This window comes from Triturus cristatus, chromosome 12 (assembly GCF_964204655.1).
Source record: "Triturus cristatus chromosome 12, aTriCri1.1, whole genome shotgun sequence".
NCBI lineage: Eukaryota > Metazoa > Chordata > Amphibia > Caudata > Salamandridae > Triturus > Triturus cristatus.
Genome location: NC_140595.1, coordinates 95,038,755 through 95,057,114, shown reverse-complemented (window position 1 = coordinate 95,057,114; position 18,360 = coordinate 95,038,755). Strand labels below are relative to the sequence as shown.

General features: G+C 44.7%; 1 protein-coding gene across 4 annotated transcripts in view; it reads left to right on the top strand.

Moving 5' to 3' along the window:
• Window positions 1-18,360, top strand: part of BNIPL (BCL2 interacting protein like) — a 161,739-nt gene that overhangs the window by 69,152 nt on the left and 74,227 nt on the right. For all 4 annotated transcript variants that reach the window (XM_085639873.1, XM_085639876.1, XM_085639875.1 and 1 more), the window contains exons 5-6: window positions 3,497-3,679; window positions 8,293-8,395. In XM_085639873.1, coding sequence (XP_085495999.1) covers window positions 3,497-3,679; window positions 8,293-8,395 — 286 coding nt within the window. The remainder of the gene's footprint in view (window positions 1-3,496; window positions 3,680-8,292; window positions 8,396-18,360) is intronic.

Sequence of the window (18,360 nt, the reverse complement as noted above, 5' to 3'; positions counted from 1 at the left end):
GCTTGAAGCATAGTGGAACCCAGGGAGCTGCAAATTAATGAAGTGCCTGGATGCATAGTTAATGCAAGTGATTGCAGACTTGGTGGGCGGTGGAGTTGAGAGCAGTATACTGAAGTCACAATGGTTTCAAAGATGGAAAAGGACTTTGAAGTTGAGGGTGTGTGCCTTAAAGGCTCTGAGGGCCTCAGAGGAGGGGCGAGGTCTCTTAGAATCCCAGTAAGAGGGCATGTCGGCCAGCAAAGCTGCTTTTCAGGGATGTGTAACAGGCCCTAACAGTCAGTAGAGGAAATCTCTAGGTGTCTGGTGTGGAAGGTGTGGGACTGTGGGTCTACAAAGGAGATCGTGAGTGTTGTGAGCGCCAGTTCAAGGTTGGTTGGGTGAGGGAATGCGAGAAGCATCTTGGTAAAGGTCTCTCAGGGCCCTGTAAAGGTTTCCAGTCCCTTTTTGTGACCAGCAGATGGTTGCAAAAGTGAACTAAAGATATTTCGGATTGTCTGTCAGAAAGTGGAGGCCCACTAAAGTTGTTTGAAAAGATTCTGAGCAGCAACAGGGTAGGTTTGAACGCCGACACAATGGGTATGAAAGCCTAATGCAGGTGACTGACAGCCAGTGGACATCCGAGTACCAGCTAAGGGTTTTCTGGTGGTTAGTAAAGCACTGCCTGAGTGCTGGTTGAGGTTAAGAGTATCTAAGGGTTGGCAGGGATTTTCCAATTGCTGGCTGAGGTACAGCATGCAAATTATTAGGTTTGGTTAGGCTTCTTCGACGGTTGGATCAGCAACTATATGAGTCAGTAAATAAGAAAGGGCACACCATTTAACTGAAAGATAGGGATTTAAAAAATGCATTTAAAAGTGTAGGTGCTCTCTATATTTATATCAAGACAATTATTTCAAAATTTAAATCTGCCACAATACTTGTGACCAAGGATGGGCTCTGGCATAAAAGAAAAAATGTGCAAATTTTTAACATAAAAACACTTAAGGGGTGATTAAGATGTCGGACGGAAATGCTTCCGCCTGACATCGTCTCCAGAACGGGACCAACCAACCTACGGTCAGCGGGCCTAACTGCCTATTTTGGATGCGATCGAAAACTGTTTGGTCGTATTCCGACATCTCCCTATGGGAGCATGTGTTATGGTCATAAGCCGGACGTAGTATATGCTCCCATAGGGAAATGGGAGGTGGTGTTAATCCCTGCACCCCGTGGCAGGCACCTCAAGGTTAACAGGGGGCACCATAGTTGCCCCCTCGTACTCCAACCGGAGGCCACGTACACAAGGGGTCCCTTTTGGGGGCCCGCAAACGCTTTCCAACATGGATTCTATGTCGGACAGGCCTACATGGAAACCCTGCATCATAATCCCAAAGGTGGAAAGACCACCCTTTGGGATTACAGGCCAGCCTCCTACTGTTCGATGGGCTCCATCCATCGGAAGCCAGCCGGAATGACCGGCCGATTTCAATTCCGATCGGCTGATTCATTATCAGCCGGTCGGAATTGAAACCAACGATGGCGGTCAGAGGCTTTCCGACCGCCATCATAATAAGCCCCTTAGTGTGCTTTATTCTAAATAATTCTTATCAAATTAATAACACCTGACCCATAAATAAATTGCAAACAACATATATGAAATATGACATGTAGACTGGGTCTAAGAGATGACAGAGGATTTTGTGTGATGAGAAAAGCCAGAGTTGCAGGGATGCAACCCAGCATTCCAAGTAGTCCCCTTCCCTACACTCCTTCCTCCATACACTGTTAAACCCGGGAGCATATACATTTATCTATTCATAAAGTTTTATACAGCGCGAACATGACCAGTGAGGGTATCGGGGCGCTTTACAAATGATCGGAAGGAAGAAATTGGAAGAGCAAACATCAACATAAATCAAGAGAGGTACAGAATGTAGTAGCTCACAAATTGAGGAAAGATACCTCCAAAGGACAAAGCTGACAAGACATCAGACAAGAGCCAACATTCTAATAATAATCATGGGTGTAGACACTGAGTCATATTGTGTGAACAAGAGCACAAATTTGTTCACAAGTAGTACTTTAACTTCTTATGATGCAGTTGAGGGGAAGGGAGTTCCATTACTTAATAAAAATAAAAACTCAATTTCTTGTTTTAAATATATATATATAATGCATGCACTGTAGGTGGCACTGATGATTTACTGCTCAGTCCAGTGCATCTGCGTACCAACTAATAACATTACAACCTACAAAAAATGACGATGAGGCCTGCGCCTATACTTATCAGCTGTGGAATGCCCCTTTTCAGCTGTAATCTCCCAAATCTGTTAGGTTCCATAAGCTCCTTGAACATATACTTCACAAGTGGTCGTCCGGCAGGGAGGTTTTATTAGCTCTCTTTCTAAACTTGTATACAGTTGCATTCTGGATACTGACATTTAACTTTTACACTCGAACTCCAGCCTTTTACACCCAGAATTAAAGTACCTAAAGACACGGGGTTCATTGTTTACAAAGTTCATAAACGAGAATATCGTTTATTTTATACTGTAGTTTTTTAAATATTTCAATTGCAAGTCATGCAATATATCTACATTCTGTGACTGATGGTTAACAAAACCTTTGAACTTAAAGCACATCATGTGTCTATTTCAAGCCCAGCTAGCTGCAAGGACTGTCTGTAAATCACATATTTTAAGAACAATTAGTACAATATCCAGAGTGCAATGGGACTCATATTGGGATGAAACTAACAAATATAGCTTACTGGATACTGTGTCTGCAATTTATTTTCACAAAGGTTCAATAGGCTCATACCTGAAAAAGGTGGATTCACTGCTGATGAGAATTAAATATGATTCATTTTCATTTAGCTGAGTATTCTAGAGCATATTTCTTGGCTATGCTAGTAAGAGAGAGTTCTGTAGATTTTAGGAAACCGTTCAGCCCTAGCATATGCAGCAGTACCTGACATAAAACAATGCTATTAATTTAAAGGAAACCAACTGTGCCTCCTTTGCCTTAATTTGATGTATTTTCCGGCATGTAATGAAAAAAAATATATCGTACACATTTTACATTTATTTTGCTTTTTTTTAATTGTTAGAAATCTGTGGTCTTAATACCAAATTATATAGTTGTCAGTGCTAATCCACATAGCCAACATAAAAACATAGGTGGGTCCCACCCTGTTTTTTTACAGTCTAAATTAATTATTTTCATGTATACACCCATGAGTTCCCAGGCTCTAGGTATCAACGCACCTCGTAATATCTCTGTTCACAATCTTTACCCGCTTTCATTCAGCCAAGATCCTATTGTGCGTATTCTAAAGAGTGCCTTTTTACGTTATTAATTATTAATGGCCGATTTTACACAAAAGGCAGGAGGAAGATTCGAGCAATCTTACTTCTGTTGCGCTTGGTTTCAGTTTTCTTGGGCCTCAGACAAGCAGAAAGAAGAAAAACACAACATGTTTTTAATTATTTACACTTAAATGCTCCTTACTTCCCAGATGACCTACCACGGGCTCGGGGAGCGGACGGTGGAGCTGCAACAGATAAGCTCGGTGAGGGCATCGTGACGGACATGGAGGACCAGGATGGGCGCAAGTGGCGGATATTCCTGATGAGTGGGCAAGAGCACAAGGTGGACATGACAGCCATTGAGCCATACAAGAGGGTGATCTCCCATGGAGGTAAACATGAAGTTGGCTTCATTTATATTTGCAGTGTGGAAAGCAAGTAGCTAGGGCAAAGATTTGTCATGAACAATTACACTGCAATACATATTGATTTCTGAGTGAACTTCTGTTGAATTTTCCCAAAGTTTTTCATTGTAGAGTTTGTGGAAGAAATCTATTTTTATGGATGTTTCCTAGAAAAGTATAATGCATATCGATGTTTACATTTGCATAGCACAGCTACTCGTGTATTTATGGTAACTGTTTACGTTTCCTTCAATGTTCAAGGCTATATTAGTGTGCTCAGTGGCCTAACCATAAATCAGATAAATGAGGAGACCAAACGATAGAGGTGCGCTATAGATTTGGATTTATATCACTCTCAGAATCCCATGTGATGCTAAATTATGATCAAATGGACCAGATGCCAGGGCCTTTGCACACAACTACACAATGGACAGCAACCTTCATCCCTTAAACTGATGTTTAATAAAGTAAAGAATACCATGCCAATTTTTGGTTACGGACCATGAGGCCGGTAGATGGTGTTTGGTAAATTCCCTCTCAAGACAATCTGGAGGGTTTCGTGAACCACTGCCACGATCGCAGCATCTACCTTCTGTAGCATGGTTTATTAGCACAGTGCTTGAAGTGCCATCGTATTATGACCTGATGGTTTCATTTGCAGGATTGTAGTAGTGGCTCTGTTCTGATTAACTACAACTTCAACACGAGATTTTCAGTATTTCGATATACTGAGAGATGAACATGCCTCCCTGGGAGATTAACAATGTTCTTGTGAAAAGTCCTCTATGTTAGTAGTAGCATCTGAGGTTGTTTTTGTTGTTCCTCGCTGTCAATGGTCCTCATTTCTCTGGATCGTTACCAGATTAGAGTGAAAAATAACCCCCAAGGTTCTCACCCGTCAGTTCCCATCTAATCTACCTATGACCTGTCCGTTCTGAAGGTGCGGTCAAAATTCACCAGACACTATTATTCGCCTTGTATGTTTTCAAAAATGTTTTGTTGAGTTTTCTTAGTGAGCCATGTGGCCCTATTCCAGTATCAATTTACAGGATATTGAGCTTTGGATGAATGTGACTGCTACTGTAGGGATCATATTACATAAACAATGTAAACATTCAGGCCTGATCATATGTTGGCTGCAACCATTGTTGCGTGTTATCTGCCACTATTAATGAATGTACTAGTTATCTCCCAGTTTATGACCATTATGAGTTTTAGTTCTGAGAATGAGGAACATCCTTTTAAACCATGGGAGGAGAAAACACTTTTTCCTGGATTCGGTGAGACTATGTTGCTCAGATTCATCCATGCTCTAAGGGACATTAAATATAAGCAGGGGTGCAACAGCCGGTCACTGCGGGAGGCTGCAGTTGGGGAGGATAGGCCCCATAGCTCCTGAAGGAGCCATGCTTCCTCCCTCGAGCTTTGAGGGAGGCAGCCTAGAACATGGTCTGGCAAAGTCAGCCGGAGCCTCAGTGGCAGTGCCTTGGTGATTTTACTGGGTGAATTTTAGCACCCACTGTAAAATTGGGTATGGTTATTCTTTGTGCGGGAAGACTGGCAATTTGGGTTTGAGTAGTGTGGTATCCCACTCCCCCCCCCCTCTCTGGAATACTGATCTGCCTGACTAATAATCGGGCCCTTCACCAACAGGCCTAGTTGACCAATAACCACAGCCTTCCGATGAAAGTGTTGCAGACAAAGTCTAATAGAAAATGGTACAATTGAGCTGTCCCTCTATAATAACATTAACAATTCATCAACAACACCAACAATTCTGTAGCTACCGAGAGGTGAGAATTGACTTAAGGAACATGTACGTCATTGCATGATGTGTTAGAGTACAGGTTGCGCCTTGTTATGAAACCTGTTAATTTATGCAACTATAATGATAAAGTGGTGTTCACCATAGGTCTAAGACAGAGGTCTTTGAACTGGGGGGGCGGGCCTCCCTGGGGGGCTGGGGGGCTTAATTGATCCCGAGGGGGGCGCCAGTCACTGGCTAAGAGAATCACCATGCGAATAACAAAGCAACATTCAGTCGCTCTGTAATAGGCGATCACTAACCTCTTTTGTCATTCATATCCTGGCTGGGAGTAGGTGTCAAGGGGGAGGGCCTCAAACTCAGTGTGTAAATAATCAAACTTTGGATATGTTTATACTTTAGAAAGTCTTGGCAGGCCAGAATTGTATGTTGTCAATCAAGTATTTTATTTCATTTTTAATAAGGATGTTTGAACATAATGGCATTGTTTAAATATATTTAGACATATTTAAACATTTACAATTTTATAGAATAGAATAGAATATTAGGAAAAAACATGTTCATTCAGTATAACCACCCAGAAAGCAGATTGACTGTGGATTAACTGTATATAAATATATCTTTTGTGGGTATTTTGTAATTCTGTCAAGGATCTTAGGCTCCAGGACATGGATCAAAATTATAAATCGAAATTGGCTTCAGCAATGATTTAGGATCTAACTGGGTAAAGATATACCTGAAAAAACCAGACAAGAGTCTTAGACAGTTTCTTTATCTGATCCTTGTGCTGAACATATGGTAGACTAGCAGTTAAAAGACTTGACTGGCAGCCTGCATAACTTATTTATAGCAAGAGCTTCTGCGAAGCACTTATATGAATATATTAGCCTCTAACATGAGGGATAAATATACTTGGAGAAACAATATGAACAGGAATCGAGAACCAACCTTAGGGCAGCTATGCAAAGTTAGCAGGCATTTGAATATGAATAGTAATCCGAGCTTTTAGGTTTACTAATTTTATTTTGGAAAAAGGAGAGGGGTGTTCATGACACCTGCAGCCACTATGAACTGTAATCAGAACCCGAGAATGTTGGTAGCTCCACTGAAGACTATGGAGAAGAAGTGGCTTAAGAGCATTGATGGCTGTTGTGGGCTTTCTACTGCAACATGCCAATGTTTTTCTGTTTCTCCCATTTTTTAATTTAGAATATTTTACCTTAGTATATGGAATATATTACTATAATTGTGGGTGTTCCACATCATACTATATCAGCTATTAAATGCCCTCTCCCTTGTTATAGGACCTTGACTACGACTCAGGTTCGGGGATTTAACAACAGTCTAGTCCTCCGCAGCAGGCTATAACGCTTAATTAAAACACTGGAATGTTGGAAGCTCCACTGAAGACAATGGCTGTAGGGCAATAATAACTGGTGTAGGCCTTCTGCTTCAACCTTCCAATGTTTATTTTTCAGCATTAACATTAGACCCTCAAAAGCAATCTAGACCTTAAGCATCAGCCTACACCAGTTGTTAAGCCTCCTTTACCTCGATACAGGCCCTCGCCTGCCACGTAGACCTGTAGCTCGGATTCAGGGTCCTTTAATAACTAGTCGCCTTCAACAGAAATCATTAAATACTAATAGGTATTCTTGGGGATCCTTTTTGGGTTATTTTAGATGTAAACCAAATAACAATGGAGATGTTTGATTTGAGATGGACTTTTGGATAGTGCTGCATTGAGAGACTAAGCTATAGACACTAATGGAAGAATAGGTGAGGGCAGAAAACAAGGAGGGAGCTACCTCATGAGGTGGTCAGGAAGGCCTCAGCATGCAGACACCGATCCCCAGAAGCATAACACAACTGTCCATGTGGAACTTGAGTCTCAATTTGGAGGCAGGTAGAGTATTCCGTATCCATAGTCCCAAGTTATTCAACTTGACTACTTGGTCAAGAAGGCATGCACAAAATTTTACTTGGACTTGCAAAATCTACGAAATTTCTTGAAATTTTTCACTACACGATTTGGCGTAATGAAATACTTGTCCACTGGAGGCTGGTTAAAATATGAAACGTCAAGAAACATTTTCCACCTAAACCACTCTCATGCCAGTATCTAGCATGGCTTTTTTTAAACTGAGGCACGCTCTAGCGTAGAATTTTCATGCATCATACCCACAAACGCATTTCGTATTGTATGTGTGATTTCACAATATTTCACACACAAAAATGACCTTGTTTTGCACAGTTTCTTTACTGTCATTTTAGAATTCACAGGTGTAAAATTTCGCCTCAAAAAGTATTCCAAGGATATGAAATGTAAGTGTTTGGTTAAACCTCTACACTAAGAGTAGGGTGCTTATAGCCAAATGAAAACCAAAGACATAAGAAGAAGTGCGTTCTTTTTAGCGTGTAAAGAAAAATGCTCCATGCAACTATATTCTGTTTTCTATTTCATGTCTGTTATTTCATTCTGAATGATGCAACTCTGCCACAAGCTGATAAAACACAAACCCCTTATAAAAATAAAAAAAACTTCAACACAACACTTGTGGACTGAGCTACGCAAGCCATGGAGGTTTCAATGAAGCCACCGCATCCACAAGGCAGGTGGGACTGGGAAGTTTCCATCATGTCAGGTCACATTGCCCATTTCGAGGTGTGGCAATGGCTGATAGTGGTTTCTGACAGATTAGTCCAAGTGTGTGTAAATGCTGGTATATTTCACTGATTGCACCAGAATTGCATTTCAGTTTTACACAGGGTAGTGATAGTGGGATGAAAGGGAGCCAGCAATGCCAGGGTCTAACTCTTTTCACCTCTTCTTCAGGTTACTACGGGGATGGCCTGAATGCGGTTATCATGTTTGCATCCTGCTACCTCCCTGCCAGCAGCATCCGCGACTACCAGTACGTCATGGACAACCTCTTCAGGTAGGCCTAGGTGACTTCATATGCTGCATCAGTATTTTCAGTCTTTGAGAGAGATCCAAAAGCTTTGATGGTTGAACGACTGTTGGTGAGATTGGAGTGCAATTACAATATAACAAATTGAATTTCGTGCAGGGCCACCCCAGTCATGTGTCCTTCCCAAGTAGATAAAATATGTTTCATCGAGTTGGACTATTAAGCTCACGTGTTACTTAATGTACTCTGAAGCTGCAAGCCTGCGGCAGTAAGCACTATACTGTTTAAACTGAAGCTGTAGACACTGTGTCCCCTGTTCTAAGATGCACCACTGAAAATGGAAGAGACCCATTGCTTCCATCTGTGGAGACCCCAAGGCTTGTGGGTCCATCCTTCTTCAGTGCTACCACAAACAGTACAAACATGGGCTTTGAACTCCAATCCCACTGGGTTCAGGCTTCTTTTTCTATCAACCCCTACATAACTAACTGCTCCCAGGATAGCCCACCTAGTTGTCCACTGCAAAGGGCAAGACAGAACGGCGGTGCCTCTTGATGTCTCCCTGGTATTCCCAGCTAGTGCAGATGGATGTGCGTCCCACCCCTTCCCAGTCCTATCCTATAAACACCACACAAACTCGCCTCCACCTCCACATGGATACACTTCTTCAAACCTACTCTCTCAGACTAATTGACAAACAAAAAAGGGCAAACTCTAGTTACTCCTCTCCCCTATTTGACACATTTGTTTCTGAGGCCACAAGTTAGGGTGGCGGATTAGACCCAATAAAATCCGCAATAGTTACACCAGTTTCATGCTGAAAAACCTTCTCAACCCCACTTCTCTTTCATCGACCGCTCTAACAAGAACAATAATAGTGATGAACCCACCACATTTCTCGCCATCTCCAGTCCTAACAACATAACTCTTTAAAGAGTTCAATATGACTGGAGAAAGCATGAGCATGAGAAAATGTCCTAGGTGATCTCTCAGCCTCATTATCTACACTACAGAGCCCATCTTCACTTTGCAATCTTACTACAATCCTACCTCTGGATTGTGCATTCCTCCAGAATATGCCCCTCCACATTAAATTTTAAAAAAAATAGCTCATGCGGGCAACCACAAACAGCCAACATATGTGTGAGACCCTTCAAGAACTTCTCTATTGAACTGCTCTAATAAGCAATCTTAGTTGTCCCACAGAATACTGATGTGGTGATAGACTTCCTGAATGTGCCATCATGTACCTACCTAAGCATCTTCATAACTTCCCCACTAGCTTTCTGTGTCTGACATCCTAAGGCCCTAATTATGGGTCCAGCAGTGAGAAATCCCATTATATAATTCCAGTTTGCCCAGTCACGGATGGCTGGTGTTTTCACACCTGTTTTTCCTGGGTACAGGAATGACAAACATTAATTTGCAGTCTAGAAAAACGATCAGTAAAATTCCTTTAGTCTTTGGTTGCAACTGCAGCCAGGCCTCGTACCCCTGCTCCTCCCGGCCTCCTCTTCTGGCAAGGGGAGGATACTTCCACCCCATGCATCATAAATCCTCCTCTCCCACCATCTCTGCGCCAAACAGAAACCCATACACCCATTTACCACTTGCTCAAAACAGATGGTAAACTGGAGTACTAAACTGCTCGGAATTAGGAATTCTTTGTGGTTTTACACTTGAAAAAATCAGGCCTGCAGAGTTATTCTCCCTTCCCTACCCCATGGGGTTTAAGTTCTGGAAACACAAATTGCATTGTGCCACTCAAACTAAGATTTTTAGCGACTCGCGACACTGTTTGCGATACCCATTAGCATTCATGAGACAGGTCACAATTTGCAATCCATTAGGAATGGCTGGCACTCACAGGGATGGTGGCCTGCTGGAGTCAGCAGACCATCATTCCAGTGACTGCTTTTGAAATAAAACAGTGTTCGAGGCATATGAGCTTCAGATTACACACTTTTGCATAGATCGCCATCTGGTGTTGGGCCCGGATGTTTGCAGTTTGTTTTTCCTCTTGGAAAGTCTTTGGAAGTCACGAGGTCGGTGACTCCTCCCTTGTATCGTATTGCGCATGGGCTTCGGCTCCATCCTCAGATTGTTTTTTTCCGCCATCAGGCTCGGATGTAATACTTCGCGCTCCGGTTCCGAACATTTCCAGTTCGACGATCGAAGCGGAATCCTCGCTCATCGCGTTATTGTTCAAATCCAAATCTCCTCAATCACCTTCTCTTCGACACATCTTCGATTCCAGTCGCGAACGGCGGCCTTCGGGCCTACCCAAGCTCCGGTCCCGGCTGATGGAAAGAACTCCTCTCAAGAAGTGCCCTAGATGTGGGTCCAAATTCCCCCACACCGATCTTCATGAGGTGTGCAACCTCTGCCTCTCCCCTGAACACGAGGCTCGAGACTGTCCGGCCTGCAAGTCTTTCAGATCAAAAAAGACTATTCGAGATCGAAGAGCCAGACGAAAAATGGCGCACTCCTCGACCTCCGTTCCAGTCGACATCTTCGGGGACGACGTCGAAGATCCAGGACAGCAGCACACCGAAGAGGATCTCGTCAGTGCTTCCGAAGCCGACGACTCAGATGTGGAGGACATCACCCCGGCGCAGAGGGTCGTGAGTACTATACCCACTCCCGCACCCACGCCCACACCCAAAAAGGCTTCGGTCACGCCTTCGCCTCCGGGCCTAGGCAAGACCAGAGACACTGCTTCATACACCCCACCTTCGGGCCCGGTAAGGAAGCGACATAAGCCTTCCGGCGGCTCGGGCTCGAGCCAGCCCTCCAGCGGTGCCGAGAAACACACTTCGGCACCGAAAAAGAGACCGGCCTCTACCTCGACACCGAGCTCCGCACCAAAGTTCTCGGTGTCGAAACTCAGCCTTTCCGTACCGACGCCATCTTCGGTACCGACCAAACCCCATAAGGCCCTCGGCACCGACACTTCTACGCCAAAGCCCACATCGGCGCCGACCAAGAAATCAGAGGTTCCCAAGCCCAGTGCTAAGCACGGCACGGACAAGCCTAAAAAGTCACAAACATTGTCACAGGAACTGTTTACACCGGATCCCTTGCAAAAGACGCTTACCAAGGATCCAAAAACTGGACATTTGGCACTCTCTTCTAAAAAGAGACATTTGGACAAACCGGCTCCGCCTCCACCTCCAAAGAGGAAGGACTCTACTACCTCCCCTTTCAGAATGCCTTCCCCACCTCCTCCACCCTCTCCGCCCCCTCCGCCTTCTCCACCCCCACCTCATAGCTCTCCGACCCAGTCTCCAGACGATGATGATCAGGGGGACCCATATTACGATCCAGGGGATGTGCCCCAAGACCCCACCCCTACAGGATCCCCAGACCCATGGGACAACTACAATAATCCAGACATTCCAGACGTCCCACAAGATGACCTTTACCCTTCTAGGCCATCTCCACCGAAGATTCATTAGGTTTCCACCACCTACTTCAGAGGGCGGCACATTATCACAGGGTAGAGCTACACACTGACCCAGTAGAGGAGGATTTCCTCCTCGACACCTTTGATACCGCACATAGGTCTACCTCCATACTACCTATGCTCAAGGGGGTGATAAAACATGCGCCAGAGGTTTTTAAGGACCCAGTCAGGGCTAGGGTCATTAACCCACGCATAGAGAAAAAGTACAAAGCTGCCCCCACAGATCCTGCCTATATCAAAGGGCCAGCGCCACAAGATTCCCTAGTGGTTTCCACTGCACGGAAGAGGTCAATCTCCCAGGCGTCAGGCGAGGCACCACCACCTGACAAAGAGTCAAAGCTACTGGACACGTCAGGAAAGCGCACTGCGTCACAGGCAGCCAATGTATGGCGTATCGCCAACACTCAAGCGCTATTGGCCAGATACGATAGAGCGCATTATGATGAATTAGAAACCATAATGCACCACCTCCCGGAAAGATACAAAAATAGGGCCAATGAATTAATTCAAGAGCGTAAGACTATAACTAACACCTCCATACGCTGTGCCTTAGACGCAGCAGGCACAGCCTCCAGGGCCATTAACACTAGCGTCCTCCTCCGTCGCCATGCTTGGCTGAGGGTATCAGGTTTCAAACCTGAGGTACAGACCTCCATCCTAAATCATCTCTTTGACCAAGAACACCTATACGGCCCAAAGGTAGATGAGGCCCTCGAGAAAATGAAGAAGGACACTGATACGGCGAAATCTATGGTAGCCCTGCAGTCACACCCTCCTAGGCGCTCCTTACTCCGCTCTTCCTTTCGGGGTACGGCTAGAGGCTACTCCTCAGATAGCGCGTCCACTTCCTACAAATCCCCTGCTCAGTCCACCTTCACAAGGGGTTATCAAAGAGGCGGCTATAGAGGCGATAACAATAAAGGCAGAGGCAAAACAAATACCGCCCGCTCTGCCACACCGCCTACCCAATGACTTCCCCCCGCTCCCTCCAGACCATCCCACTCCGGTCGGGGGCAGGCTACAAAATTTCCTTCAGGTCTGGGAGACCATCACCTCAGACAAATGGGTGACCCAAATTATTCGCTCAGGGTACTGCCTAGAATTGACATCTACCCCCCCAAACATTCCACCCAGGCAACGCCCAATGTCACAAGAACATTCCACATTACTAAAACAGGAGGTAATTTCCCTCCTACAAAAACAGGCAATAGAACAAGTTCCCGCCAATCAGCAAAATTTGGGGGTCTACTCCCTATATTTTCTAATACCAAAAAGGGACGAGACTCTACGACCTATTCTAGATGTCCGGCCCCTAAACACATACATACATTCGGACCATTTTCACATGGTAACGCTTCAGCAGGTACTTCCGCTCCTCTCCCAGAACGACTTTCTCACCACACTGGACTTGAAAGACGCATACTTTCACATTCCGGTACACCATGCTCACTGAAAGTACCTCAGATTTGTAGTGGACGGGCAACACTACCAGTTCAAGGTGCTCCCATTCGGGGTCACAACAGCACCAAGGGTATTCACCAAGTGCCTAGCGTTAGTGGCAGCACACCTCAGAAGACAGCACATTCACGTCTTCCCATATTTGGACGACTGGCTGATAAAAGCCACGTCCTACAACCAATGTGTACACCACCCTGCCACTACAATCCAACTACTTCACCAGCTAGGCTTCACGGTGAACCACCAAAAGTCCCAGCTAACACCATCCCACATACAGCAATACCTCGGTGCCACCATAGACACCTCAAAAGCCATAACCTACCCCAATCCGGCCAGGATTGCAAGTATTCAGGCTTTGCGTCAAAGATTCAAACCTCAACACTCCCTTCCAGCAAGAGTGTTTATGCAACTGATAGGGATGATGGCCTCTTGCATTTTCATAGTGCCTCACGCAAGACTCCAGATGCGTCCACTCCAAGAGTGCTTAGCGCGCCAATGGAACCAGGCCCAGGGGCAACTGACAGATCTGGTGTTGGTAGACGGTTGCACCCATCTCTGCAGTGGTGGAACACCACAAATCTTTCCAGAGGTCGACCGTTCCTGGACCCGGTTCCACAAATAATACTAACAACAGATGCATCGCTCTCCGCCTGGGGAGCTCAAATATTACACCTCACAGTGCAGGGCACATGGACGCCGCAACAAAGGTTACTCCATATCAACCATCTGGAGTTACTGGCAATCTTTCTAGCCCTAAAATCCTTTCAAACACAAATTTTAAGCAAGGCAGTCCTCATTCGCACAGACAACATGACGGCCATGTACTACATTCAAAAACAAGGCGGCACACACTCTCCACAGCTCTCTCAACCAGCACAGAGCATATGGAGATTAGCAATCCCACACAAAAACTTTCTCCTAGCCCAACATGTCCCAAGAGTCCAAAACACCATGGCAGACCTGCTCAGCTGACAGACGCAGCTGATGCACGAGTGGGAACTTCACCCACAGGTTCTTCACCCGTTCTTTCAGATGTGGGGGCATCCACAGATAGACCTCTTTGCCACCCACGAAAACAAAAAATGCCCAAGCTTCGCCGCCAGATATCCACACCCATTGTCCAAAGGCAATGCGATATAGATGAACTGGTCAGGCAAATTTGCGTATGCTTTTCCACCTCTCCCACTAATTCCATTAGTGGTGCGAAAACTACAACAGCATTCACTCACACTGATCCTAGTAGCTCCAACGTGGGCCAGACAACCGTGGTACACCACGCTCCTGGAACTCTCGGTAGTACCACATCAAAAGCTACACCTCTCACCATGCCTCCTAACCGAGAACCATGGAGAGAGGAAAAGGAAGTGTGTTACACAAAATGCACACAGAGACTTCTCATTGATTTCTCAGGTTCCCAAAGAACTTTGAGGTACTGGTCCCAGAACTGCAAAGAGCAACAATAAAGATATTATGATGTAGATTCACTGAAGTGTCACTACAGTATGCATAGAGTAAGGGTATAGTACATCAAGAATACATTAATATACAGAAACAGAGTAAATCCACAAATAAGACGCAATGCTTTGTAGCTTTCCAGCCCAAAAATAAGAAGTAGATTAAGGGTAAACATGACAACAGACTGGCCTCAGAAAGCGCCGGTATCCAATATGGCGGCTTGAAGGAGCCTGGAGGAAATGTACATAATTAGTGAGACAGGATAAATAACAAAAGGACTCTAGCAAGATTATACCAAGAGGAAGGGAAGGAAGGACTAAACAAAATTAAACAACAAGAAAAAGGAGGCCGGGTTCCTGAAATATTGTGGCTGCCCTACGTGACCCGGAAGAGCTTCATCAAAACCGAAAGAACTGATCCAGGCCAACTCAGTGAGCATGTGTCATCCTGCCCCTCCTTCCTAACAAGCTCGTTCTATATGCTGAACCTATGTATCCTTCAATGCCTGACTATCTCTACTGAGCATGCGGGCGCAGGCACTCAGATGCATTGAAATTACCATCTTTCTTGACTCCCTGTTGAAAGAGACTGCCACAGGGGTACCCAACAATACATTTTGACAGATATACCAAGACTAGGGATAGAATAGTATATTATCCTGTCTTCAAATATCTGCTGAATGTATATGTCTCTCCTCCGAGGGAAGCGTAAAAACATAGCTACTTCTGATATACACAGAAACAGTGGAGTGGTGAAAGGATGAAACACCAGCAACATCTCTCACCCGGTGATCTGCGAGTCATCCCACTTCACTTTTATAGGGCACAATCACCTGTTAGGGCAGGGCCAGGAGAGCAGTGGTGAGTAAGAGCTCCCTAAAACGTGCATGCTACTCTTGGGTGTGTACTATGCTGTTCTGTTTTAATTATATTCCTGTGAAAGACAGCCTTGTGTGCCATTGGACCAAACTCGCTATTTCGTGTACCTAATTCCGAGCAACAATCTAGCCCAGAAACCCCGAACGCTACTAGCCACTTTCCTAGCCAATAACCACTCGTGCACAGGCATTCCAGAAAAGCAGATAGTGTACACAACATCTCGGATAAAGCCAATGAGGGTGTCACGTTAAATCCTGCAATAAAATGAGCATAATGAAAAAGCCACTGCTATTTCTGTGGGTCCAGAATTTTTTAGTATTCTGTCCTCTAGATGCAGATCTCCGAACAGTTTCATGGATCCCAACCTCACAAGATCCATGAGCCAATCAGGGGGCGCTTGTTCATGACAACTGGTGCTTAGATTGATTAGAGCAGAATTTGCTCCATTCTCTAACACCAGACATGTTCAGCTGTTTTCCGATCCGTGTCCTTTTCAAGTTTCAGATACTGATGCAAACGTTGTGCTCCCAGTTCTATCAGCTATGGGAAACCTGTATGGCGGAGGGTTGGATGGCGTTTGCCAAAGGACTATGCTCTCCCTGCCTCTTTGTCTGTGTTAACACTACTTTGCAACACTACAGGCAGCAGCAATGGTGCTCATCCTTTATAACAGAAGCTGAGTTGGAGACTGGATTGAGCAGCAGGTACCTGCCTTGTAAGATATGGAAAGCCTTCAGCTCAGTTCACTTGTTTATACTGGACCATGGAAAATATGTGATTGGCCATCCGAGGAGTTTTCTTCAGTTATATATTTACTGCGTTTACTATTTAGTCCAACACGCACTGCATGATTTACCAATTTCAGCAAAGGCATATTTTTAGTTTAAACCATGGGTTCTCACAAACATTTTCTCGGGGGCCAAAAGTACAGTCTGGTTTGTGGCCGAGGGCCGCACCGATGGGCCTGCGATTGGGGGAGGGGTGGAATCTGGTGGGACGGAGCTACTAGAGGGGGGAAAATATCACCACCTTTTCAAAACATTATTAGACTGCTTTATTTCAAAATCAGATGTAACTACAAAGATACAAGGAGGAGCTTTTCAAACAACTGAAGGACCTTTCAGAGATATGCACACTTTAAAAAAACACATTCTATTGACATTTTGATAATACATTTTTATTAGTAGGCTATAGCAATCTTAAGAGGCATTCCATGGCATTCCATGGTAATTCTTATTAACCAGATATTAACCAGATATTCAGCACTTGGCTAATGCCTTAGGCCTGAACTGCACAGTTCTCATCTGTGCCCTGTTATAAACACTTGCGCATAACCTGAATGCACACAGATGTGAAGGCAGCACTTTTCACAGTACAGCACACAAATGCATGAAGTTACCTACAGAAACACAACAGCCTAGAAAAAAATGAAACACAGAGAAGTATAGAGTGAACAAAATGTGAAGAAAGAACAACAATAACCTGGCTGTTCTCAGGCTGGGAGGCCAATGTCTTTTTTTATAATTTTTTTATTGATTGCAGCAGGTGGTGAGGCAGGGAGTGGTGGTCAAGGCAATTACTGGAAGTGCTCCACAAGGATGCCCCCCTCGACAGAATGACACCACTAGTTTTAAGGCTCTGCAGAGGCCCAAACACGGTAATTGAGTCACCCTCATTATTATGAGCAATTCTTTTTTATTTGCAGCGTCAGACTGGGGCAAAAAATAAACCGGACACCAAAATAAAAGTGGTCCACATTTGTGATCTACATAAGTAAAAAATAAATAATAAAAACAGTGGGCCATGTTTGCAATTTACAAGCCAGAGCTGCACTTACACCGAAGAAACTCATTAACATCATATATAAATAAACCATTTGCTTACCTTTGGTAAAGCACTCTGTTAGAAGTTTATTTGCAATGGCAGATGAGTAATGTTCACCTATAACACCCATGCAGTTATAGGTGATCCAGCATTCACCTGTAAACAGACACGCAGAAACAAGAGGAATGCTGCTCACCTGTGAACGTAGACAGGGAGGCCTATTTTACCCCCTCAAAAATAAGAGATGTGCAATGACATGATGGGCGTGAGGGAGAGGGACAAACTGGTTCACACAATAGGACCCGGTGCCGACATGAAAGTGTCCCCCCTTTTGTAAACTAAAAACTTGGCCCATGTCACCAAATTAGGACATTTTTATTTTGTAAAGACATTCTGTATACGTGTTTTGCAAAGGTGTGGAAGACTGCATGGATTTGTGCTTGCTGCACGCAATGTTACTTTTAATACCTGGCAAATCAACTGTAATACCTGGCCAAGCAGACTACAAATCAGGCCCACAATAAGTCCAAAAATAGTCCACACACTGACCTGAAAGGCCACATGCAGGCATATTTTACAGCTAGACAGGCAGGCCTCCTGATGAGGGAGGCAGACTGGCTGGCGGCATACAAAGAAATGAAACAGGCTGGCTAGGGATGAGGGGAGTAGGCTGGCCGGATTCACGAGAGCCGGTCCCCTGCTGTGTGTTCAGTCCTTTTGGAGAGTAAGCTGCAGGCGGCATGGTCAATGCAGGCTGCGGGCGGTGACGTCCTTGGCAAAGGTAAAAGGAAGCTTGCTGAAAGGGTCCTTAAGAGTTAGCAGTGACTGCATTAGCAGCTGACTTTTAAGAGCCTTTGCTTCCTGCCAGTGCGTGTCGTCACTGAGGCTTTCAGGACACAAGAAAGAACGCC